General features: G+C 39.6%; 1 protein-coding gene across 2 annotated transcripts in view; it reads left to right on the forward strand.

Annotated features, from left to right (window-relative positions):
• Nucleotides 1–13,388: 13,388 nt before the first annotated feature.
• Nucleotides 13,389–27,359, forward strand: part of ARHGAP5 (Rho GTPase activating protein 5) — a 76,280-nt gene continuing 62,309 nt past the window's right edge. Inside the window, exons 1-3 of one of the 2 annotated variants that reach the window (XM_074955826.1) lie at nt 13,389–13,626; nt 18,663–18,753; nt 22,786–26,685. In XM_074955826.1, the coding sequence (XP_074811927.1) occupies nt 22,960–26,685 (3,726 nt within the window). In that variant the 5' untranslated portion in view covers nt 13,389–13,626; nt 18,663–18,753; nt 22,786–22,959. The remainder of the gene's footprint in view (nt 13,627–18,662; nt 18,754–22,785; nt 26,686–27,359) is intronic. The other variant, XM_074955827.1, reaches the window with a different exon arrangement.

Below are 27,359 nucleotides of genomic sequence, written 5' to 3' on the forward strand. Positions count from 1 at the left end.
AAAAGCTGCACGGGGGAGAGACACTTTTTTTGTAAACAGGAATTTGCGGAATGTACTCATTTTTTGGTTGTAGTGGTAGTATCCAGAATTCCACAAAAACCCAAATAAATGTTGCTATTTGGTATATTTGTAAAAATAAATAATAATGTTGTATCATCACTAAGCATTGTCTAATATAGAGCAGTTACTCTAGCTTACTTTGGCAAAAAGGCAAATATTTTTGAAAATTATAATATAAAATAGATCCAAAGCTTGATTGATTGCGCAAGTCCCTGAATGATTGGAATATGATTCATTTTGACTTTTGTAGTAGAGGGAAAGTACCCTAATTGCAAAATAATTTGGTGATAAATTTGTCAAGTTGTTTGATGAAATGGGATTATAGTACATACATACTCGTTCCACTTGCAAAGACTATTTTATGTTCCCATTTCAACGTTGTTATGGATGAGGTATTCTTATAAATTCCTCAATGCTTATATTTACTGTTCACCCAACACTTCCTTCCCATTGTTTCAGTGGCCAGAGATACAGGGGTGTCACACCTCCATGTATTCAAAACAGATTCATAGTCGGAGGGAGAAGTTGGCAGTTTCATGAGGGGTACTCAAGGAGGAGAACAGCTGTCTACCAGCAAAACAATTACAGCTGATCTTTTCAGCCACTTGCTGTACCATTGCTGTGTGTGCTCATGTGCATGAGCGTGCGTGCACACCATGGCAGGTGTTTTTCTGTATGTGTAGAAGGGTAGAGTGGGCGAGAATAAAAAACAATTGTAAGGAGCTATGGAAGCATTTATTAACTGGTTTAGTAAAAAAAAATCATTTTAATAATAGAACAAATAAACATTTTTGTTACAGGTTTCAGAGTAACAGCTGTGTTAGTCTGTATTTGCAAAAAGAAAAGGAGTACTTGTGGCACCTTAGAGACTAACCAATTTATTTAAGCATAAGCTTTCGTGATTTTTGTTACAGACAAAAGGCCTGATCAAGTTTTCTGGAAAGTTTTGTAATCTGTCTTTGCTCAGCAATAAAGGGGAAATATCTCCTTTTATAACATCTGTGGTTTGGCATATAAGAGTTCTGCAACCAACTTGTTCTCTAGCAGACTCTCTGGGAGAAATCCTGGCCCTAGTGACGTCTGTGGGAGTTTTTCCATTGACTCTAATGGGGCCAGGATTTCACCCTATGATTCTTGCCAGCCAGACCTACATATATGGCAATATGCAACAGAAAATGACATTGCAGGGGCCACTGAGAGAGAATTAATAGGAAACAAAAAATCATCAAGAGAAGAATAGGTCTGTAAAACTGTGACAAAGCAGAACGAGTCACATAATTTATGCCAAGAATTACTATGTTAAGGGGTACTTATTGAACTGATTCTGCAAACACATTCAGGCAACAAGTCCATAATCAAGGGAGTAATACCCTTGACTGCAATAGGTCTTCTCACATTTATAAAACATACCCATGTACATACAGGTTTGCAAGAATAGGCTCATTGTCCTGAACTCATATACTGGGTAAAGAAGAAAGCTGCATGAGATGTTAGGGTCTATATTTGAAATTTTTAGGGACCTTTTTCATCTAAGAGCCAGTAGAGTCTATGATGAAAATCAGCTTGTTCTGCAATTTTTATATGCTAAAGATCTGCATACGTTTTCAATAGGGGAAAAAAAATACATGCAGAAAGAATACACTTGTAAAGAATACATTTAATAGTTACATTTACTTGTTTTAAATGAAAATACCTAAAGGTATTATTTACACTGTAGGCTGAAAGGACCAAGTCCTGTTGTCTCTGTTAAGGTCTGCTCCTGCTTCCACTAAAGTTAATGGGAATCTTGCCTGGGTAAAGACAGGTATTTGGCTGCCAAAAAATATTTTACATTTTTTCCTGTTAAGATTTGGCAGGAAAATTTCACTGCAAAGAATACATCTTTTAGTTAAAGATGCGGAATGAATTAAACCAGACCCCAAACACTTTTTTCTTTTCTCCTTTTTTCTTGAGACATAGGTGGTTTTTTTTCCAAATTTGCTTTTGGGTGTATGGTAGAAAAATTATTTATATCAAGATATGAAGCCCGTGATCACAGTGGTTTACAATGCAGTAACAAAATCCTATACCTGCAGTGGCATGAATGCCAATGCTTTTGATAAGAATGCACTTACTGCTTAAACAATATTAGGGCCTGATCCATCTCACAGTGACTTAAATATGTGCAGCTGTGCCTTCAAATATGTCTGTATAAAGTCCCATTAAACCATTTACAAAAACAAAAGAAACTCCAAAACATGTTCCATTTATTATATATGTGCAAATAACTTTTGTGTTTTGACAACATTTTTTTTAAGGTTTGTTTGCCAAGATGACCATTTATTTTATATTTGTTTTAAAATTATGATTTAGAAAGTAAGAAGTTGGCATACAAAACTTTTCTGCTGAGTCGCCTTGGCGTCAGAGCCCGGAACCCTAGATATAAAGATTTTTGTGAGATCAGCTGAAGCCTGCCAGTATACTATGGCCCTTATCCTGCAAAGAGAACAATGCGTATGGACTCCTGTGGGCTGCAGGAAGCCCCATTGAAATCAGCTGGGCTCCATGCAATCAGGGGGCACACAGCTCTCTTTCCAGGATCAGAGCATATGTTGGTAGTTCTGCACCACTCCTATCTCTTTACATATGATTTAACAAATAATTGGTGTGATCCCTACCCAACATTTTAATACTACCATTGACTCCAATGGGACATTTGACTAAGTAAAGGCTGCAGGATCAGGATGTAAGTTTATTTAATAATTAATCAGGAAATACTAGTTAGTTAATAACAAATATCATAACAGGTATGTTTCCTATTTGATCTCATTTTGCTCTCTTCCAAAGCAATTACTTTTAGAACATAGTCTTATGATGCATCAGAATTACAGTACTATGGTACATTAAAGGTTAACTCCAAGTGGATGCCCAAAAAGTATCTAGTTCTTTTACACTTGCATACTATCAAAAAGATATTTTAGAACCCAAGACCTTTTCCATCTATCCCTTGCAAACATAAAAATGCAGTTCCTTTCTTAATAGCTAACCTCTTCCAGCATGCTTTTCTCAGAGCTTGCCCTTTAAACCTGGGAGAGACAAATGGGAACAGCAGCCCTGGAGTTGCCATTTTATGTCTGACTGTTGTAGCTATACCTTCCTCCCTGCTAGTGGGTAAGTACTTTTTGTTCCTATTAGGTTTTCAATTTTTCTTATTTCTGAGGACATGGGATATCCTTACAATTAGTGCTTTAATATTAGAAATCTGTATACAATGTATTATTTTCAAATTCTAAAATGAACTCCATAAATTCAAGTTGTAGCCCTTAAAACCCACCAAATGGGTTTAATTTTGAGGCAATAGTTCTTTTTATGATAGTAAAATACCAAAGTATTTGAATTAACTATTCTTATTGGGGAGGGGAAGAAAATACTTTCCCTATAAAAAAGACTTTTGAAAATAATGATTTTAGTAATTACATATGTTGTAAGAGCCAAGGGGCTAATATCTGAAAGTTCTATAATTTGGCCATCCAAAACCTCTTGGTGTGTTGGTTAGGATTTGACCAACAATACTACAGTCAAATGAGGATTTAGAGTATATATGCTTAGTTAGGTCATCTGCATGCATAGCAGCCTTACAGTGTTTGCAATCGTTTTGAATGGTGTCTAAACATTTTCCACCACCTCTCCTAAGGCATATTTAGCATCTTTTTATTTCATACAGAGAAATCCTCAATTATAGCTTTAAAACATTCGGCAAATAAAATCAACCCATTTCCTGGACTGTTGTATCCCCGAGGCATCAGGGGCTGCAATATTTTGGTACTATCCAATTATCTAACAGAAAGAGCTAAAGGAAACCATCTTCTCCCTAACCTTCCTTCCTCCCCAAAAAGAGCAATGTGCACCTAAATAGAAATGCTTGAGTTGAATGAAAGCAGAGAGGGAGGGATGGTAACAGCAAACCACCTTCATACCCCTGTCCCCAGGAGTCTTCTTTGGTATCTGCCTCTCTCAGCCCTTTTCTTGTTCACCTGTGATAAGTGTAATCTCTCACCAGCAGCTGCCAAAGCCTCACTCATTGATTTCTTCAGTAAGAATGCAGGCAAGAGAAAAAGCATGTTTGTTCACAAAGATCCTTCCTCCATCTCCTGCACCAGACTGGTACCTGATTTGAAATAATTCATAATTATCAAGAAGTCTATGGGAATGGCTATCCAACTCAGTACAGGCTACAACAATTGGCTGTGTTGGCTGAGAAGGATGCTAATGCAGTGACTACCCTGAGCCTCCTAAAGAGGGTGCAGGGGGTGTGTGTGGCGGGGGGGAGTGCCACCGGTGCATTGCATTCCATTGTACTGTACTCAAGATTTCTCTGATGCTGGATTAAGGTAGTCAGGGCCTTGGAATTGAAACTAAGATTGGTTTATTATAAAACAAACAAATAATTGGCTAGCCTACTCTTCAGTTGTGTGTGGGTAAGTAAAAGTTTACCTCTTGTAGAGTTCTGAAAACACCATGAAAGTTTAGGTTCTATTGGCTTATTGCGAAGTGCTAAACTTTCCCTGTAAAATCTCTAAATCAAAAACATGCAAGATCCCTGGCTAAACCTTTGTTTGGTTAATTTTGCGAAATAAAATGAAGAACAGATATTATGTGAAGTGAAACCTCTGGTGACGTTTTAAATATCTGGCATTGTGCAATTTTTTTAAAAATATATTTCTAAGGCAAGAGCAGATGATCTTTGAGACAGTCAAGCTTTTCAGACAATATTTTTAATTGTTTTGCGTTTTAGTCTTACATTTTTTTCTTCGATTTTCTTTATTTTGAACTGCTAGGTATCTATTTAACCTCTCAGACTTATTGATTTTTTTCTTCAGAAGAATTTGTTTTCTGCATTTTATTTTGTTCTTTGGATTCTCCCTATGTTGTCTTTTCTTTTCACACTAAGGTATGCAACCTTCTTCAGGATGATGAAATTCATCCATGGTAGCAGAGGCTATGAAAAGCTCTCAGAGTAGTGAAACCACTGCAGTTCTGGGTCTCACTGGCCAGGAATAATAATAAATACATAATATTTAAATACCACTTTAAATCTTCAAATTGCCCTACAAATTTTAACTAATTAATCCTCTCAACAACCCAATGAGGTAGGCAGATAAGTATTATACCCATTTTATAGAGGGAAGACTGAGAGTAAGTGACCCGCCTAAGTAGGACTAGAATATAGGTCTGTGAAGCCCCAGTCTCATGCGCTAACCATTAGACTATTTGGACACCACACTTTCTGTGTGCAGTGGAGCTGGGCTCCATATTGCCCATTAACGGTGTGGATTTAGGGTTGGGGGAGTCAGGGAAATGACAACTGCATTCAGGTTTACATGTATCCAGCAGCCACCACTCACAGGATCCATGCAGGGGTTGTCCAGGAGAATACTGAAAGGAACTCTCCTCCCATTGTGTGCTCATGGAAAGCAAGGTTATTTGCAGTTCCCTAAGGAGCTCCCAAAAACTGCTTTTTCTGTACACTCCTGGGGAGAACACATTTCCCTAATGGTGCATGGCAAAGATGGGTCTATGGCTCCACCTCATTGGCCCACAAAGTTATCTGGGAGCACAAGGGAGAACAAGCTTCGCTATTTTGAAGTGTGGAACACACAGTGAAGGGAGGGAGGGATTTATACTCGCCTAACAGAGGAACAACAGTCTGTCTCGGTAGTCCACCCCCACCACCAAGGCAATGCTGTGCCAAAAGTCTCTCCTAAACCTGTGGCTTTAACTGAATAAACGTAGTGTTTCCTGAGTATTGATAGGGAAAGAGTGATGATTCTGTCACTCACTGTTGTCAAAACTAGAGTGAAGCAATGGGACGATAAAGTAAATCACTTAGTGATTACACTTAAGACCAGGATCTTGTCATGGAAATTATATCCTACAATATTTACAAAACTCTTCATTTTCTTTAATGAACAATCCATATAAAAATAGTTTATTGACATACTTAAGTTTTACTGACACTTCAGCTTTTTACAGATAAACTATCAACCCTACTCCAAAAAAAGCCAGTAAAGGAGGGATTAATATATACAAATTATCATATTTTCAAGAAGCCTACAATCTCCTACAATGACTATTTATGGATGCACATATCAATGATTACATACAGAGCATTTCTTGAGTTTTTACTGGTCCTCTTTGCTCAATAATTCTTCTAGCATGGGACAGTTCATTTCCGGTATAATAATAAGACTGAGAAAACACCACAGTTATTTTACAAGACAGCCCTACTAATTTATTTCTGCAAATCTAAACACTGAGCTATGGTAACCTAATGGTTTACTAAATGGCACTTTTTGTTTACATACAACATGTCAAGAATTCTTTGCGAAGATGCATCATAGTAAAAGTATGCTTGATTTTGCATAACCTGGCTTCTGAGCAATGATTTACACTAGTTATGAAATTCCTTTGGGAATTGCAAATCATGCAAATATCTCAAAGATACAGGTGAATGCAATAGCATAATTAACAAATGATAATTCAAGCCATGTGAAAGCAAAAGGGGGGATGTAGGGAATACCTTCCCTGGGACTGGAAAGGTATTTTATGTTTTATAACTAGGAAACCAATAGGTTTTTGGGGGTGCTGTCTTTCCACTATAGCTGAATCCCTGGTTGTGAGTCTCTGTGATGTTGTGGGCCTATTAAGTAACTAAAGATGTCTAAGTGATTCCTATCAGAAATTAAATAACATTTCTGTAATTTATAAATACTTTGTGCTTCCAGGTTGACTTGTTTTCCCTTTCAAAAATACTAGCTAGTATGCTACAATAATTAATTAAACCATGTAGTAATAATTAATTAAACCATGTAGTAACAATGTTGTAAGCATTTTGTCTATTAGTTATATAATACAGTATTTTATAACCAATAGACACCATGCTTACACCATTATGGAAAGAAAGCAGTGATAGAAAAGTAAAGGCAATGAAGAAAATACTATGCCAGTGGCAGGAGTGTGTATGTTGCTGGTCTGCTCTATGATTTGTAAGCAAGACTGCATTTCTAACCTTCCAGAAGTGTTGGGGGAGAAGGGGGAGGGAATGGATAAAGACATGAATTACCTTCTCCTCTCCTCTTGCTGCCAGTGAAGGAAATGCGTGTGTGTGTGTGTGTGTGTGAGAGAGAGAGAGAGAGAGAGGGGATGGCAATGAGTTGTTGCTTCCTCTTCACGTCATGTTGCCTTAGTGAGAGATAGAACTAGCCAATGAGTTACAGAGCTTTCATGGAATGCCAGGCACCCAAGAGTGAGACACTTGAGGTACTGTGGCATTTCCAAAGGGGATTTGTGTCGCAAAGAAGGCACAAAGGATAATTAGCAATAAACAGCATATTACTGTAACAGAGAGTGACCCGTAAGTTTACAGATTCATTAAAAGTCCTTCCCATTGGGCTTGCAATGTCATCTGCCAGTTCTTTTGATATTCTTGGATGGAGATTATTCAGGCCGCTTGATTTGGCCCCATTAATCTGTTTGAGGTTGACTTCCACCTCGGATGTGGTAATTTCTACTTCCATGTTCTCATTTCCTGCTTCAACTACCCCTAAGCTCATTACCTTTATTTAAAAACTGAGGCAAAATATTCATTTAGGTGTTGGGCCATGCCAAGATTATCTTTAATCTCTACTCTATACTCAGTGTTTAGGGGTCCCATTTCTTTCATTGTTTTCTTTTTATGGCTATAGAACTTTTTACTATTTTAATTCTCATTGCAAGGTCTAGCTCTACTTGGCTTTTGGCAGTTCTCACTTTTCCCGTACACCTTCTGACCTCCAAGAGGTAGCTTTCTTTACAGATCCTTCCCATCTTCCATTTCTTGTAGGCTTTCAGCTTTCTCTTAATAATCTGTTTGAGATACCATGAGTCAGAAGAAGAAGAATGAGCATTCCCCCTGACTCTACTGCACTCCACTCCTGCAAAGAGACTTTACAATCTCTGCCCCTTTCTCTAGTGGAGCATTCTTGGTGGGACTGAGGGAGGGGGCACAAGGAAATGGTGTTGCAGAGGCAGTTAACTCACTCTGCTTCCATATCTGAGTGAGGAGATTCCCCAAAGACCTGTAAGCAGAAGGGACAATCCTACTGAAGCTCTGAAGGACTGCAACTTCTAATGATGATTTCATATGCTCCTAATTCAGGCAGCCTGCCTCATCTTCATATTCTTAAGGTATGGGCTTGCTGGACAGGTTATCCTGATATTTCCTGGTCCCACTTAGTACTATGGTTTATATAAAAATATAAACCTACTCATATTGTGTTAATTTTACTCCCTGAATGACTTTAACATTCAGATTGCAGGCAAAATGGGTGGTTCATATGTGAGTTGCCTTATACACAAATATATGGGATAAAACATTTTTTAAAAATTCCTTTAAATTACATTACTTTAAAATGTTCAGATAAACAATATTTCAATGCTTTTAGAAAGCTATACAAATAAGTTTTCTTAAAATATGAGGCAAAAACTTTCAGATCGAATTTAAACTGTAACTTGATATACAGTAATGTAAAATGTAATTATAATGCTCAAGTTGTAAACTTTAAACAAAACAGAAAAAGAAAAATACCCCAAGCACTTGAAAGTCAGGCAATTCAGAGTTAAGATTAAAAATTCAAAAGTCAGAAAAGTAGGATGCTGTAGTGGTGAGTTTAAAAAACCCTAAATTGGTTCAGGCCTCTTGTGTGGACACTCTCTTTCATTTCAGTTTTAAAGTGGATCATATTGATTTAACTTAAACCAGTGAGGAATTGATGTAAGCTAAATTGGTATGGGTATTCTTATACTGAAAGTGTTCACACAAGTAGTTTTTACCAATTTACGAAATTGGTTTCTAAACCAATGATGTTAAATTGGTGTAACTTTCTCATGTAGAGAAGAACTCAGAAGAAGCGGGTCTTCAGAAGGGATTAGAAGATTGTTGAACTAGCTGTCTAATTTCCTGTTTTCTTTCCAGAATTTTATAATATGTGTATATATAATTATGCACAAAAGAACGTTATTAAGTCTGCCAAGTTAAGGACTCAAAAGTTAAGAAATGCTGGAATTAGGGAATGCCTGATTTCTCAGGCTTAATGTTTGGTGGTTTTCGTTTCTGTTAATTTCCTATGATTTTAAAAAGGCAAATTGAAAAAAACCCAAACAAATTCAATTTTTTGGCATTGTATGGACACCCACGTGGATCATTGACAGGGCTGGAACCTTTACACTCCCATACGCTTCTGCTGCTTGAGCTAATAGAGTGACTGATAGCAGTAGTAGGGTGGTTTTTTATGCAGACCAGCATTAAAAGGGGATGATACACTTTGTCAGTGGGTTTCAGAGATGTTTGCTGGCAGCAGAGGTATGTTGAGACTCAGGAATTTTGGGTTCCATTGCAGGATCTAAAGGGGACAGGCTCTGTCTGTCCTCTCACAAGCTTGACCCCTTTTGCTTCATCCCCTCCCACATATCTCAGTGATATGTGGCAGGTGGGTGCCCTCCAATCTGCTCTCTGTGCCATCAGCTGGGGTACAGGTCTGCTACTCTATCTGGGCATCTACCGTTCTGCCACTGATCCCTTCCCCCTGGAGCAGTGGTGAGCTGGAGCTGGTTTGCACCGGTTCGCTGGAACCGGTTGTTAAATTTAGAAGCCCTTTTAGAACTGGTTCTCCCGCAAGGGACAACCAGTTCTAAAAGGGCTTCTAAATTTAACAACCGGCCAAAAGTGGCGCCTTAAGCACCGACTCTATGGGTGCTCTGGGGCTGGAGCACCCATGGGGAAAATTTTGGTGGGTGCAGAGCACCCACCGGCAGCTCCCTGCCTGGCACCAGCTCACCTCACCTCACCTCTGCTCTGCCTCCTCCCCTGAATGCACCGCCCTGCTCTGCTTCTCCGCCCCACCCCCCGGCTTCCCATGACTCAACTGTTCGTGCGGAAAGCCTGGGAGGGCTGAGAAGCAAGCGGCAGCTTCGCGCTCAGGCCCAGGGAGGCGGAGGGGGAGCGGAGGTGAGCTGGGGCGGGGGGGCGTGAGGAGGGCTGCCCGCGCTGCAGCAGGTAACTCGGGGGATGTGCAGGGGAACGGCTCCCTGCCCCAGCTCGCCTCCACCTCCCTGGGCCTGAGCACGAAGCCGCTGCCTGCTTCTCAGCCCTCCCAGGCTTGTCGCATGAACAGCTGATTTGCGGGAAACCTGGGGGGCTGGGGCGGAGAAGCAGAGCGGGGCAGCGTGTTCAGGGGAGGAGGTGGAGGTGGAGCAGAGGTGAGCTGGGGCTGGACGTGGGGCGGGGAGCTGCCAGTGGGTGCTCTGCATCCACCAAATTTTCCCCATGGGTGCGCCAGTCCCGGAGCACCCAGGGAGTTGGTGCCTAAGGTGCCACTTTTGATGTGACTGGTGGGGGGAGCAGCTGCTCCCCCTGCTCCCCTCCTAGCTACGCTATCCCGCCTCCAGGAGCCAGAGGGACCTGCTGGATGCTTCCTGGGAGCCGCCCCAGGTAAGCACCCACTTCGTCCCCCGGCAGGTCGCTCTGGCTCTTAGGGGCAGGGCATGGTGGGCACCCACTACGGTGGCCCACGGGACCTTCCTGCCCGGTTCTGGGGACAGGGGAGGGGGGTGGATGGGGTAGGAGTCCCGGGGGGGCAGGGGTGGGCCATGACCCCCTTGGGGGGTGAGGATGGAACTGGTTGTTAAGATTTTGGCAGCTCATCACTGCCCTGGAGAATTGGGTCAATAACAAGGCCAGGTTGGTCACCGGTTGCAGAGATGGACAGGGCTGCTCCGGTACCTTTCCCTTTTGGGGGAGGGCACTGGTGCTCAATCAGATGCTCTGGAACTAATTTACCACACTGAGCCTGCTGCTGGGAACCCTGGATGGTCCCCAGAAGATAATCCTGCAGTCTTTCTGACCAAGGCTGCACCAGGTCTTTGTGGATGTGCTGAGTCTCCCCCTGGGGTAGGGAAGGCAGGGCTTGGTCTGCAACTGCAGCCAGGTCCCTGCCTGCCATTTCCATGTCCTGCAGAGTCTCCTTTACAGTGCAGGTAGTCTAGGGTGGAGCACGCTGGTGCATACTTTCCTCCACCACCTCTGAGGACTCCAGTATGACCAGTGTGTCCCCTCAGACCTCTGAGCTGCCAGTCTTCCACCAGGACCTGGAAGCTAGTCTCTGCAACCAGGAAAGTGGCAGCCACCTAGCGGGAGGATCTCCTCTCAGAACCCCTCCTACATAACCCCCATCTGTGTGTGCAGGTGGTAGAATCTCCCTTGGTGCACTGGAGGTTGGTCCTGGCTGGTACCACCAGTCTGAGACCTCCTGGACTATAATAGGAGAGTCTGAGAGGACCCTATGGTCTTTAACCACTGCATGAGGCTGTCCACCCTGGCCCTCTGGAACTGATCAATGGGTCCCTGTCCTGTGAGCCTCCCTGGCTGACCCAAACATGCAACCAGAGCCGAATGCACAATATTCAGCTGGTTTGCCTCTGAACTGGGCCCAGGAAACATCTGTATTACTTGTGCTTCATACCATCCACTTCCTTGCCCTTGTGTCCTGCCCCAACACCGAGTGGTGGGACTTGTTGCCACCGAAGGAGGGCGAGGAGCCCCAGTGGGCCAGTCTGCACTCCATTCTGGTCCCACAGCTTGCCAGGGATATTAGTCAATGGCATAGACAACTTGTGCCTCCTTATGCTGGGGGGTCACAATCTAAAGGGAAGGACATGTGACCATCCCACATATCTCCTCTGCCCAATGACCTCCCTGCTCTGCGCCCAGTCTAGGCCCCCATGCTTTCGCTGCCCCACCAGAATTAGCTGCAGGGGAGAGGGGGGCTCTGTCCTCCTCCCCTGCCTCCTGGCACATTTGACCATTCTCCCTGGCAGCCGGGCCCAGGAAGGAGCCGCTTCTCATGTTGGCTAAAGCTGGCTGCTCTGGGTCACTGCTCTATGAAGCGCAGTGGTTGCCTGCATGAGCCAAACTGCAGAGGCAGTAGGTTGCCCGCTGCCCAGGCCCGACTGCTGGGGACAGGGGCTGAGGGATCCGGAAATGTGCCTGTGCACCCTGGCTCTCGCAGAGCGGCAACCAGGAGCAGTGGACGTGAGAAGTGGCTGGTCCCCAACCAGACCTGGTTGCCAGTGACAGGACCTGAGTGTGCCAGGGGGCAGGTGCAGCGAGACAAGGACAGAGCCCTTTTCCTTCCCCCTGGCAGGCCAAGCACAAATCTGGGGGAGGTGAACTTGACCTTGCATGCCCCATCATCCCCCATACATTGCCTATGGTTGTCGGTTCCTTCATAGAACCCTGAGCACAGCTGTGTACCTGGTGTGGTTCACAGACACAAACTCCCCTAACAACTGTCCTTTTTGTGTACCTGGTGCACATCTACACAGAATGCATCAGGTTGCAGCCCTTCCTCCAGAACCTCCTACTGAGGTTCTAGCTACACTTCTCCCTGCACCTCCCTATTCACTCACCCCCAAGCTGTAGCCTCAGAAAGTTGCAAGATTTCCTTGTCAGCTTGCTCCTGATGCTGGCTAAGACAGCCATCCATCACAGCAGGAGAAGGAAAGTGGAGAAGGGGGCAGAGAGGAGAAAGTTCGGGCAAGGACGGAAAAGGACCCACAGCTGTAGATCACGTCTCTGGGCAGATTTCTTCGGGGCGGTGTGTCCACTGACTTCTTAGATGACTTTGAGGAGCAGCAAGTGTTGGTTGGAATTCTCAGTCCAAACAGTTATAGTTTGGCAAAGTTATAAGCACTTGAAAACAGTCTCAGAAGGGGAAGTGTTAAGGAAATTTCATAGGCTGTAATACTGATTGTTGTGCCCTCATACTTTTAATTCTTGCTTTTTTTCCTGCGTGAATTAAATTTCCCAAATTATGTTACTAGGTAGGCAAGTGTCACGACCCCATTTTATAGAGGGGAGTATGGGGTGTGTGGGCAAAGGTTGCCTTCCCCTGTTGTAAAAGACCATCTTCATCTGCTCAATGCTTTGGACAGCTACTTTCAAAAAGCTGGGCTTAAGTGTCTGGTGTCCAGGGCCGCATACGTAGCCCTTAATTAGGGTTTGAGGTGGGATTAGAACTGGAGGCTCAACCTCTGCCAGTTCCTTGGACTAGCCATTTAGCCAAGAGGGAGTAAATCAGCCTCAGCAGCTCGCGCCCGTACGGATGCGCGCACTGGGAGTGCGGGAAGGCGCGCGTCCGCCCAGCTTCCCAGGAAATTCGCGGGAGCAGCAGAGCTTCTTCCCGCGCACGCGCAACCGGGCCTCGGGAGCGCGCGGCGGCGGGAGCGGGAGGGAAGCTGCTGAGGTAAAGTTAGGGGGAGAGAGAGAGAGAGAGACTCCGTCAGCGAAGCGAGAGCCGGGGAGGCTCAGCGGCCGCCATTACTGAGCCGAGAGCGCCGGGGAGGTGGGACGGGGCCGCGGCGGCTGAGAGCGCTGAGGGCCGGCGAGTCCAGGAAGCCCGGCGGGGAGGAGAAGCCGCTGGCGAGGAGAGCGCGTCCCGGGAATGCTGCTACCCCCGCCGCCGCGGAGGAGCCGGATCCCGACCGCGCGAGGTAGGGGAAAGAATCCGTCCCCCTGGGATCTCACCCGGCTCCCCACCCCGGGCTGCGGGGGCCGCGGCCGGCCGGCGGAGAAGCGGGAGCTGACGCCGCCGCTGGGTGTAACCAGTTCGGAGAGCCGGGACGGCTGCCCGCTGGGAGCGGCGGAACCGGAGCCGGCTGCCCCAGCGCCGCCCGGCACCTACGCGCGGGGGAGGGCGGGAGAGGAGTGAGCTTGCCTAGTCCCAGACAGGTGAAGGGCAAGGCCTGAGCAATGGGAGGGTCTGAGCCTGCCGTACGAGGCTGCCAGCTGGTCACGGTTGTGGGGGGAGCTTTCCTCGTCCTCTCGCCTTCCTTCCTCCTCCTAATTCTTCCTTTCTCTTTTTTCCCCTTCTCTAATGGATTTCAACTGTTCTCAGTTCTCCCACCCTCGCCCCCTTCTCTCACGCCTCAAAAATTCCTTGAAATTAAATCTCAGCAAACTTCGCTCCCTTAATGATGTGTGTGCGTTTCTATTTTTCCACCAGGTGGGTTTTAAGCCTTTGAAATAGGGGATCCAGGATAAGATGTTGCAATTTACAGCATTTATATCCCTTCCACCGGTGTAACCTTTAGACTTTCTCCACCCAAGGAAAGCTCCAGAGATACATATAGAAATAACAGTACGGTGCTGCAGATGCATGATATAGGGAGGGTGAAACACTGGATCTGTTAAAAAAATTTAGGATCAATAACAGAAAAAATGGGAAGCTACCCCCCCTTTTTTGCCCCCTCTGGATATGAGGCTTTTGGTATATCCAGTGTTAAGGATTTATCTAATAAGTGGGAGTCAAACATTTTAAGTCTAAAACAAAATAGTCGTAGAGGGGTGTGTGTGTGTGTGTGTGTCCTTAAGTTGAGATTCACACAGATAATTAATTTTTTTTTGCTTAGGTAGTGGAGATTGACAGAATTTTTTTTAAAAGTGTGCACTGCAGAATAAAACTGAAATGGATCACTGCATTTGCTGATCAATCGAACGTCCATTTTAACTGTGTGTCTTTGGAAGGCTTTCACTACTATTGAAATGAATTACAGCACTGATACTGGAATACCCATGTCATAAATGAATGCGGAGTTAATAGGTGGTATTTTTTTATTGTGTTGATGTCACGGTGTCCTACCTTATAAGGTTCTGTGGTATGAAAACTGTTTTCAGCTGTGACAACAGTTACCATAATCCCAGAATTATGCTTTTAAAAAAAAAAAAAGAATTAACAGTGCATATTTAAAACTTGTTGGTTTATAAATGAGCATCCAGGTACATTTTTGACATGGGCGCTTATATTCTTTTCCTGCAACTATTGGTTTTGTTTATGGTAATATGCTACAACTTAAATATAGTAATTTTACTATAACATAGTAAGTGTGCAGTTAATATAGTGGTGATATTTTTAGCGGCCATATAGTACATCATACAGTGTCAGAACACTACTTTAAGAGTTTGTTACGTTATCACTAGCTTGTTGCTTTTAATCTGGGGAAATAACATTCTAAACACTGAATATGCAAATTATTAGAACACCTTTTATAAGCTTGATGGGAATGTAAATAGGTTTAATAGTGCAATTGTGAACAACGCAATAAAATGAAAAACTTACAGCCAAGTTTCTTCTTTTGTGGTGTTAGGCTTTATTTTTTCTAAGGTGTGGCATGGGTAACATAATTAATCCAATTAAATATTTTATGCTCAGAACAAATGGTCTTAAAATCCTATTGTTAGCACAGGTATAAACAAACAGAATTTGTTTTTTGAGGTTAAAGCTAGAAAATTTTTTTTGTCCCATAGGTCTTTACTTTCAAGGAAAATTTCTCTATGAAGTTTACATAACCATATTAATATATTTGGGTTTTCTGAGCATCTTTATTAAAGAATAATGCTACTAAAAATAATTCCATTCCTTTTAATAAAGGTATTAAAGGATGCTGACAATCTTATCAGACCACCAAAAAGTACTTCCTTAACTAAAGGTAAATATAGTGGCACTCCTGGAGGATGCCTTACATATAATTTTAAAACATTTATTATTTTTAATAGACTAATATGTGGGGTATTCTTTAAATTTTATAGAAAGCAGCTTCCAGAGTTGATTCTAAATGTGAATTTACCTTTATTGAAAGAATAAAAGTTTGTCTAAGTGGATGTCTGGAATGAATGAGTAATTTGTGACTTCAGAATTTAGTCACATAGAGGGGTGCATAGAGATGTTCTACTGTAAATGGGCAGTTACTAGAGAAAATGTTGAGTAAATCTACAATAATTTTATCCTACTACTATAGTGAGCAATTATTTTAGCACTGGAAGATAACATTTGTTACTGATGATACACTTTTAGAAATCCCAGGCACTGCAAAATGTTTTCAAAGGTAAAATTTGGCCTTAAGTATCTCTTTATAATAGTTAATAATATTTGGTACTTGGAGAGTGCTTTTTATGCATAGATCTCTAAACACTTTGCAAATGTGAGTAAGCATTATTTTCATTTTACAGAGAGGGAAACTGAGACAAAGATGTTTGATTTGCCCAAGGTCATAAAAGTCAGTGGCAGAACTAGAAATAGAACCCAGATCTCCTGACTTTTAGTTACTGTGGTCTAGGCCATCCATCATAATTCCTCCTTAAACAAAAAGGACACTTGATTTACGTGGCACAATAAATATGGGTTGCTGAGTTCTGCTCCACTATTTTCTCTGTCCTTTTAGTGACTGGATTTATTCTCTTTTCTTCCACATGCCAAACTGGTTTTAGTTCAGTTTCACAGTTTCTTCCTCTAATTATGATTTTTCTTTTTTTCCCTCTTTATCACTTCCTTTATCCCATTATCTTGCAGGTTCTGTCTTGAATTCCCCATAATTCCCTTTGGTAATCTTCCTTCCAGCAACACTTTTGTGGTCTTTGAGTAACTATAATGTTATCTGTAAATGGAGAGCCTGACCCTGCAGTCTTTGCACTGAGAAACATTTGTTGAGCAGCATGAATATCTTTAGTGGGAGTTGCTCCTGCACAATTACTACAAGATCAGGCCTAGTCTAATTTTGTGTTACTGTTTTACTTTTTGCTTCTGTTTAAATAATGGTATTGTATCTAAATTTAACAGTTGTCTTTCAGATATTTGAAAATCTTCTGTAGAAGACCAATAGCTAAGTAGTAGAAGACTAATTTAGAGAAAAAAAGTTCAGACTTCCATAATGATGGTAATTTGAACCATTACTGTTTGCCAACATGTGTGTCTTCATAAAACAGTTGTTTGAGATTTCAAGACAACACATGTTGTGGTGGTTCCTGAATGTAACATCCACTTGTAGTTAACTTTTTATCTGAATACAGTAATGTAATAGTCATAAAAATGCTTCCTAGGATTTTAGAAAGAAATTTAAAAATAGCAAATGGTAAATTTATTTGGTGAGCGCTATGTGAAATTGTTAACAGTCAAAATATAGTTACTCTTAGAACAATTGGAATACAAGATCCCATCCTGAGAGCTCTGTGGGGTGTTTTGTTTTTAAAAGTGGAAATAATTTGTAGGTTATGTTAAATCTTAAGAGAATTAGGGATTTTCAAGCTGAGTGTAGTAGTAGTCAGTCAGAGATGAAATGGAAAATCTAGTGGATTGAGAAAGGGACTGAGAACTTGGAACACCTGTTTTTTAAGCCGAGTTTTGCCTTTTTGGGGGGGGGGGGTGGTTCCACTTTGGACAAAGCACTTAATTTTTCTGTCCATCCCAGTTTGTAAAATGAGGATAGCAGTTTCTTTATAGGATTAATTAGGTTGTATTGCTCTTTAAAAATGTAATGTGATATATTTAGAATTCATATAATAAAGAAAACAGAAACAAATAAAAATTTGGATCATCCAGTCTCATCCGCTATCTATTTCGCTTTACTACTTACTGTTCCATTCAACCTAGTATCTTCTCTGATCTTGAAATACCTGCAATGTTAGTGTTCAAGCCACCTCTCTTGGTAGTTTGTTTCTGTATTTATTCTTGTTAGTTATTCCTGTGTTGCACTTATTTCCTGAAATGTAGCCTGAATGTTTTCTTCCTTGGTTCAGTGTTTCTGGGTTTTTAACCGTTTAAAATAATTTATTGAAGTTATTTACACATTTTCAATTTTTTAAATAAATAATTCAGTTTGGTTATAGTCACTCTTACTAAATTTTTTAATGCTTATGAAAGGTGCCCAATTGGCAGTCTTGGATACTTAAGATTAAATATGGTCAGAGGTAGTGCAAGCATTCCTAATGGACTGAGACTATCAACTCATTTTACAAAGGCTGTCATAAGTAACACCTAAGGGTAACTCTTGGTAACTAACATCCTGGAACATCTTGAGATGTCTGAAAGTAATGAAATGAATACTGGTGGTTCAATGGCTCTGGTATATGCATCATCAATATAGTTCATACCCAGCCTTGAACACTAAAACCTAGTGAATGTTTCCCAGGACTCAAGGTTTCATTGTATACCCTCCCCCACCCCCAAAATAAAATAAAATAAAACCAGTCTAATACTTAATTAAGAACTGAATCACCACCAGAGACAGGAAAAAATGAACCTTTGTTCATGTCCTTTTTTCAAAGGACAGCACAGTAAAAGTGTAACACCCTTTCCTCTCTTATTACTTTATTGCAGCATCCCTTGGTATAAATTCAATTTTTGGGGAGGATTAAAATAAAAAAACTTGTATCCAAAAGCTGAGGGTTTTTCATCTTGAGCCATAGCGATGCTTTTATTTTTCTGCTCCAGTTGTTATAACCCACTGTAACTTCCTAATGACAAACATATCTAGTAACTTGTAATGTAATATATAACTGTATTTTAAACATATATTTCTTGTAAGTATTTTTAAGGTACATATATGTGGAAAAAATGTAATTCATGTATTTATAGATTTAAACTAAAATAAATCTTTCTGATGAATAAAATAAAGTTTTGTACCTTAGCCCAATGCTGGTTTTCTTATGTCTTTATAACTTTGAAAGTATTAATGGATCATATGTTCATTTTCAGATACCTCAAGGAAGGACTCATTGAAGGAGATAGTTTAAATGTGTGACATCACTGCAGGGAAAGCTCTGGAAGTTAACCATCTTCTATCAGGGTAAGTTTAGGCTTTTGATCTTCATGATGTTCTGAAAAATTAGTAGAAGTGAATAGATACTGATCACAACATATGTTATGGGTTTTTTTTTTTTTTATAACTACATTCTGAAATTTAAAAACCCGTTCAGTCCCATGGCAAGACATAGGCAATTCAAAGCAACTCTTTTTGCAATGATGTCATGCATTTCCTCAGTCTACTTTAATTCACAAAGCCTTTCTTTTAGGGACCCAAAAATAGAAACTCTGTAATCCTTTAGTAACCCCAAAATCTTGGAAGGTAGGGGATTTTAGAAATGAAACAAAACAAAGGTCTGAACTCACAGCAATCAAAAACCCTAGGGAAAGTTTCTAGAAATTCATCTTTTAATCAGATCTTTAATGATACGTCAGTGTAATTATTTTATGTTGAATAGAATAAGACTTTATAACTCATATCTTACCATGAATTTATAGAAAATGCACATTTGTAAGTTTACAAAATTTGTAAACATGGAACATTTAGAGGTAGGGTTATATTGGTGTACTTAGAAGAAAATCTTGCTTCCCTTTAGGGAACAATATGGTAGTAATGGTCTGTTAAACGCCTAATCATAATGTATAGTCAGCTTATTTCTTTAACAGGTTTATTACTTTCTCATGTATTTATTTAAAAGGCATTTCATTGTCTATTTGTGTTATTTTCTAGTTCGATATCTATCTATATATCTATAGCTATATCTGTATATGAATGAGATGGAAAAAGACCTGCTGGGTCACGTAGTTCATGTTCCTACTAATGCCAATCCTCCTTACAATTTTTTCCTTTGTCCATCTTCTTAATGCTCCAGCGCTCCAACTGATGCAACTTTTACCACTTTCCATGAAAGATCTTCATCAGTCTAATACACCTGTCAGGAACTTTTCACCGCTACTCAGCAAAATTATTTTTCTTTCCTTAATTTCATTCTGTTATTCCCAGTTGAAATAGCTCTTAATTCCTCTTGTTCTTAGGTCTTTAATCTTTTAGAATAACTTCCTTCTCTGTCTTCTCAGTTGTACAACTTGAAAGTTGGTATTATGTTCTGAACCCAGATTCCTTAAAAGGAGAGGAGAAGGAAAGACTTAGTGTGCAGTTTATATATTAAAGGGGATACGTTAAATGAAAAATCAATTATGTCTGAAAACATTTATATGCTAGAATTATGAGTAACTCCAAGTTTGTTATAACTGAAAGCTTAGAAGATTTTTTTTTCTATGATGTTTGTTTACCTCTCATTTGACAGTATTCTGTCTGCAGCTGGTATCAGTCTTTGGTGTTGTCATTCATTTCATCCTGTTTATGCCATCTCACAGCCACAAGGGAAATAAAACTTTTAAAAATCGAAAAGGAGAATGTGAAAATAAAACCTTAAATTTGTAGATATAGTAACTGAAATTATTGTTTACTGTTTTTTTCAACTAACTGGATTTCAAATGATAGTGTCTTGAAATAAATCAGTGAATCAGACCTCCTTGGCCAAGACTTTACATTCCAACTTTCAGTCCACAGCAAATTTTTACTGGACTGTGAGGAACAGAAAGTAGTTTATAATGAAAATGTTGACTCAGCGTCTAAGTCTTATCTTGTGAATGATGCCACTATAATGTGTTTTACTTTAAAAGACAAATAAACCTAGTATTATCTATAAACAATGTTCCAATTTATTTTTGCTAAATGGTTTTGCTGAGAGAGCCATTTTGTTTTTAGCCCTGCATTCTCCGGGTTGTAAGAACAGGGAAAAACCTAGGAAGAAGGAACTTACAATATCTTACATTGTTTTACTCTTTTTGAACATGTTTCTGTCAGAGACTGTTGGCAAATAATATCAAGCATAATAAAATGCATAATAGTTTTGCCTCTTGTGACCAAAAAACTCACTGTGATGTAGAAATCAAGCTGAGTTTAAATTCCTTGTTTTTAATGAAATGTATTTGGTTTTAAAATTACCCATTTTAGTAATAGCAGCATAGCTGAGATAACACTGTAGGTGAAAACTGTTAAATTTTAAGTAAGTGAGTATCATGACAACGGATGGTACATGAAAGCATTTTGCTTCTGATCAGTTTGAAGCTCAGTTTTAGTTCTTTCTAATCTAGATGTCAAATGGAAAGCTGTGTTGAAGTGTTACATTTGTTTTACAAGATAAAGCCATGAAAAATAATTTCTTGACTATTTGACATCAGTTTAGTCTATTTACAATACATTCTTATTTGCCTCATCTTAATTTAGGATTTCAAATATAGATACATTTTAATATTTGCCTATCCGTTTTAAGTCTTGACCTAAACTTTGGCAGGTTTTGGAAATGTATTATGCCAACCTTTTTTTTGTTTTTGTTAGAACTGAGAGCTTGTCTATATGAGACATTAGTGTGCAGCAAGCCACAGTGCAAATCTGCAGCACATTAATTTGCAGTGTACTAACATCCTGTGTAAACAAGCCCTAAAGAAGCTTTCTTGGAATCATATCATTCATATCCACTGTACTTGATGGATTTCTTAGGGTAATAAAAATAAAGACTAAATTATAATTTAAGTCTGATTACAAAATTGAGATACAAAATTGGAATTTCAGTCTGTATAGCCCACCTAAAATTTTTTCTTTGTGTTTTGGTTGCTTATACATGCACAATTGCATGTTTGTTTTATGAGCCCATACATCTGTACAAATGTATGGGTGGTACTCCAGTGTCATCTGATACTCCTTGTTTTCCCAGAAGTCTGTCAAAACGGATCATAATTAGATAGACTATCTATCGAAATGTACTCTACTCTTTCCCCTCTCCCCATAACTTCATAGTTTCTAAACTAAATAGATGATCTGTTAAGAAAGCTAAAAGTTAGTGGTAGTCTTTGTGCCATATTATTGTTTCAGAGATACCATTGTGAACCTGGAGTAACTCCATTATATTTGGTGTTTGTTTAAAATTTTTTTGTTGCTGTTTACAACAAATTCTAAACCTTTAATTTTCTTGAAAGCAACGTGAGTGGTACCAAGTAAAAAATAAAGATTGTGTGTATTTCAGTATTAAGGTTATTTTGTAAATCCCAATTCTGGATGATAACATTTTGTTTTCTTCTACACTTTTAGTGATTTGTTCTGCTCAAATGGGTTGCTGTCAACTATGAAATCTAGTCCATTTAAAAAAAAATACCAAATATTAGTTTTTAGTATGTGTGTGTACTCCTTAGTTACTCTACCAAGTCTTTTGTTTTTATACTCTGTTTTTAAGCATTTCTTTACTGAAATAAGTATTCAAGGACTATCATGCAGATTCCTCCTATGTTTAGTAGGACTTGGATTTTACAAACATAAGACACAAACCCATCCGTGTAACTTTATTCATATGAATAGTCCCATTAACTTCAGTTGAACTACTCACCTGTTTAGAGAGATGCATAAGTTTGTACAGCATCAGTTCCATAGGGAATTATATTTTGTATTGTTTTTATCTAGGTGAGAATTCAGTGTTCTTTTTTTTTTTTTTAGGTTTCAGAGTAGCAGCTGAGTTAGTCTGTATTCGCAAAAAGAAAAGGAGTACTTGTGGCACCTTAGAGACTAACCAATTTATTTGAGCATAAGCTTTCGTGAGCTACAGCTCACTTCATTGCCTTGTGGTATGTGAAAGACCAAAACAAACAAAGGAAACAATGGAACTGATTATGTGTAAAGTGCTGCCAAATGCACAGAGCCAACAACCTGAAAAATACCCCACAAAATTTATTTTTCTCTCATCTTTTAGAGTAGTTTAAAGTGTTAATTTAGCAACAGTAGTTGAAAATTTTTCAGACACAAGTTTAAGTTTTGGTGCTTTAAATAATATAAAAGGGTGCATTCTGAACTACAAATGTTTTATTTAAAGTATTTATAAAATTTCTTCCTAACTTGAAAAGGGCATTTGTAATATATTTGTAAATTGAAATTGATTCACTTTTGCTTATTGATTTTGTATCTTAAATATTCAGTGAAACCATAATCAACATTTTAAAAAAGGACTTTTTTCTCTTATAGGACGATGATTCACCTAATCCTGAATATATAAGCTCTCATGGTGATGGGGGAAACAAGGAAAACTGAAAATTAATCCTGGAGACGAGGATATACAATTTTAATTTGAAGAGTTTTTTTCAGAATGAAAATCACATTCAGTTATCTTGATGAGTGCAGAAGGATGAGAAGAAAGTTATGATGGCTAAAAACAAAGAGCCTCGTCCCCCATCCTATGCTATTAGTGTGGTTGGACTATCTGGAACTGAAAAAGACAAAGGTAATTGTGGAGTTGGAAAGTCATGTTTGTGCAATAGGTTTGTGCGTTCGAAAGCAGATGAATATTATCCTGAGCATACCTCTGTGCTTAGCACAATTGACTTTGGAGGACGAGTTGTTAATAATGATCACTTTTTGTACTGGGGTGACGTAACACAAAGTGGTGAGGACGGAACAGAATGCAAAATTCATGTAATTGAACAGACTGAGTTCATTGATGATCAGACTTTCTTGCCTCATCGGAGTACGAATTTACAACCATATATAAAACGGGCAGCTGCCTCCAAATTGCAGTCAGCAGAAAAATTAATGTACATTTGCACAGATCAGCTAGGCTTGGAGCAAGACTTTGAGCAAAAACAAATGCCTGAAGGGAAACTGAGCATAGATGGCTTTTTATTATGCATTGATGTTAGCCAAGGATGCAATAGGAAATTCGATGATCAACTTAAATTTGTGAATAATCTCTATATCCAGCTCTCAAAATCTAAAAAACCTATAATAATAGCAGCAACTAAATGTGATGAATGTGTGGATCATTATCTAAGAGAGGTTCAGGCGTTTGCTTCAAATAAAAAGAACCTTGTGGTAGTGGAAACATCAGCAAGATTCAATATCAACGTTGAGACATGTTTTACTGCACTGGTACAAATGATGGATAAAACTCGTGGCAAACCTAAAATAATTCCGTATCTGGATGCCTATAAGACACAGAGACAACTTGTTGTTACTGCAACAGATAAATTTGAAAAACTTGTGCAAACTGTGAGAGACTATCATGCAACTTGGAAAACTGTTAGTAATAAACTGAAAAATCATCCTGATTACGAGGAGTACATACATTTGGAAGGAACAAAAAAGGCCAAAAATACATTTTCAAAACACATAGAGCAGCTTAAACAGGAACATATAAGAAAAAGAAGAGAAGAATATATTAATACACTACCGAGAGCTTTTAACACATTGCTGTCAAACCTTGATGAGATTGAACACCTGAACTGGTCAGAAGCCTTGAAGTTAATGGAGAAAAGGCCAGACTTCCAACTTTGTTTTATTGTATTAGAAAAAACACCCTGGGATGAAACCGACCATATAGACAAAGTGAATGATAGGAGGATTCCATTTGACCTTCTCAGTACATTAGAAGCTGAAAAAGTCTATCAAAACCATGTACAGCATCTTATATCTGAGAAGAGGAGGGTTGAAATGAAGGAGAAGTTCAAAAAAACTCTTGAGAAAATACAGTTCATTTCACCTGGGCAGCCATGGGAAGAAGTTATGTGCTTTGTTATGGAGGATGAAGCGTTCAAATATATCACTGATGCAGACAGTAAAGAAGTATATAGCAGGCATCAGAGGGAAATAGTTGAAAAAGCCAAAGAGGAGTTTCAGGAAATGCTTTTTGAACATTCGGAACTGTTCTATGACCTAGATCTTAATGCAACACCCAGTTCAGATAAAATGAGTGAAATTCATGCAGTTCTGAGTGAAGAGCCGAGATACAAAGCTTTACAGAAACTTGCACCTGATAGAGAATCTCTTCTTCTTAAACACATAGGATTTGTTTATCATCCCACAAAAGAAACTTGTCTCAGTGGCCAAAATTGCATGGACATTAAAGTAGAGCAGTTACTTGCCAATAGTCTTTTGCAGCTTGACCATGGTCGCTTAAATTTGTACCATGATAGAGCCAATATTGATAAAGTTAATCTTTTCATTTTGGGTAAAGATGGTCTTGCGCAAGAGTTGGCAAATGAGATTCGGACACAATCCACTGATGATGAATATGCCTTAGATGGAAAAATATATGAACTAGATCTTAGGCCAGTTGATGCAAAGTCACCTTACCTTTTAAGTCAGTTATGGACCTCTGCCTTTAAACCGCATGGATTTTTCTGTGTGTTTAACTCTATTGAATCCCTCAATTTTATTGGAGAATGCATTGGAAAAATAAGGGCTGAAGCATCTCAGATAAGGAGAGACAAGTATATGGCTAGTCTTCCATTTACGTTAATATTGGCTAATCAGAGAGACAGCATTAGCAAAAACCTACCTATTCTGAGACACCAAGGTCAGCAATTAGCCAATAAGTTGCAGTGTCCTTTTGTAGATGTGCCTGCTGGTACATATCCACGTAAATTTAATGAGGCTCAAATAAAGCAAGCTCTAAGGGGAGTGCTGGAAGCAGTTAAACACAATTTGGATGTTGTAAGCCCAGTTCCCACCATTAAAGATCTGTCAGAAGCTGACTTGAGAATTGTGATGTGTGCCATGTGTGGAGATCCATTTAGTGTGGATCTTATTCTTTCACCCTTCCTTGACTCTCACTCGTGTAGTGCTGCTCAGGCTGGCCAGAATAACTCTTTAATGCTTGATAAAATTATAGGTGAAAAAAGGAGGCGGATACAGATAACCATATTATCATACCATTCTTCAATTGGTGTAAGGAAAGATGAACTAGTTCATGGGTATATACTAGTTTATTCTGCTAAAAGGAAGGCATCTATGGGAATGCTTCGGGCATTCCTTTCAGAAGTACAGGACACTATTCCTGTCCAGTTGGTGGCTGTAACTGATAGCCAGGCAGATTTTTTTGAGAATGAAGCTATCAAGGAATTAATGACTGAAGGAGAACATATAGCAACAGAGATTACTGCTAAATTTACAGCTTTATATTCTTTATCTCAGTATCATCGTCAGACTGAGGTTTTCACCTTGTTCTTCAGTGATGTATTAGAGAAGAAAAACATGATTGAAAATTCCTATATGTCTGATAGCATCAGAGAATCAACACATACGAGTGAAGATGTTTTCCTGCAGTCTCCCAGAGGAAATTCTCTTGCGTATAATTACTACCCAGATTCAGAAGATGATACGGAAGCACCACCCCCCTACAGCCCAATTGGAGATGATGTGCAGTTGCTCCCAACACCTAGCGATCGTTCAAAATATCGATTAGACTTGGAAGGAAATGAGTATCCTGTTCATAGCACACCACTCAACTGTCATGACCATGAACGCAACCACAAAGTACCTCCTCCTATAAAACCCAAGCCGCTTGTACCTAAGGCAAATGTGAAAAAACTGGATCCAAACCTTCTAAAAACAATTGAGGCTGGCATTGGTAAAAACCCAAGGAAACAATCCTCTCGAGTGCCTTTGGCACCACCAGAAGATTCAGACCAATCCGATAATTATGCAGAACCTATTGACACTGTTTTTAAACACAGAGGTTTCACTGATGATATCTATGCAGTTCCAGACGATAGTCAGAATCGTATTATTAAAATTCGAAACTCATTTGTTATAAATGCGCAAGGAGATGAAGAAAATGGATTTTCTGATAGAATATCAAAGAGTCATGGGGAAAGAAGGCCATCAAAATACAAATATAAATCCAAGACACTGTTTAGTAAAGCAAAATCTTACTACAGGAGAACACATTCAGATGCAAGTGATGATGAGGCTTTTACCACATCTAAAACAAAAAGAAAAGGAAGACATCGTGGAAGTGAAGAAGATCCACTTCTGTCTCCAGTTGAAACCTGGAAAGGTGGAATCGATAACCCCGCTATCACTTCAGATCAAGAGTTAGATGACAAAAAAATGAAGAAGAAAACTCACAAAGTAAAAGAAGATAAGAAGGTAAGTTAGCTCAATCCATTTTGTTAAATGGTGTATAGATGAGTTCCATGAAGCTAAGACTCCTTTTTTTTTTTTTTAAACAGTTCTTTGGCTGTCCTAACTTATAAAGCATTAAAATTCATTTCTGTGATTAAAAAGTGGCACTTTATTTATGAATAGATCTGCTCTTTGTATGTATTCAGAGTTGTATTTGCTTTCTTTTGTGCAAGTTTTTACTCTTGTTAGCACTGAACAGCCAGTTTAATATGAGGGAATGAGCTGGGTTTTTTCTCCTTATGCATCAGTTGTTTACGAAGTCCTAGACAGGTTCACCTTTGCAAACACATGGAAGGCAGTGGGGTTGCATGTTGTCCCAAAAGGGATCATTTGTCCTCAGATCCTTTATTTTTAGTGATGATGCAAGAAAAGGGGGGAATAAAGCCGGCTAGAATTTTGGATCCTCGGTAGAGTTTGCAGAGTTAGCATTTAGGAAAAAAAATTTTTTACTTGTAAATTATATACATTTTGCGTGGAAACTGGGACTCTAAACATAGAATTCTACAATACTGTTTTTAGATGCATTCTACATAGAACTGCACTTAAAATTTTTTAATATTTATTTGCAGTGTTCAGAAACATACACAGTTACTCTGCACACAAGGCTAAATAGATCTGTGTGCAGATATTGCATCTTC

This window comes from Natator depressus, chromosome 6, assembly GCF_965152275.1.
Source record: "Natator depressus isolate rNatDep1 chromosome 6, rNatDep2.hap1, whole genome shotgun sequence".
Taxonomy (NCBI): Eukaryota; Metazoa; Chordata; order Testudines; family Cheloniidae; genus Natator; species Natator depressus.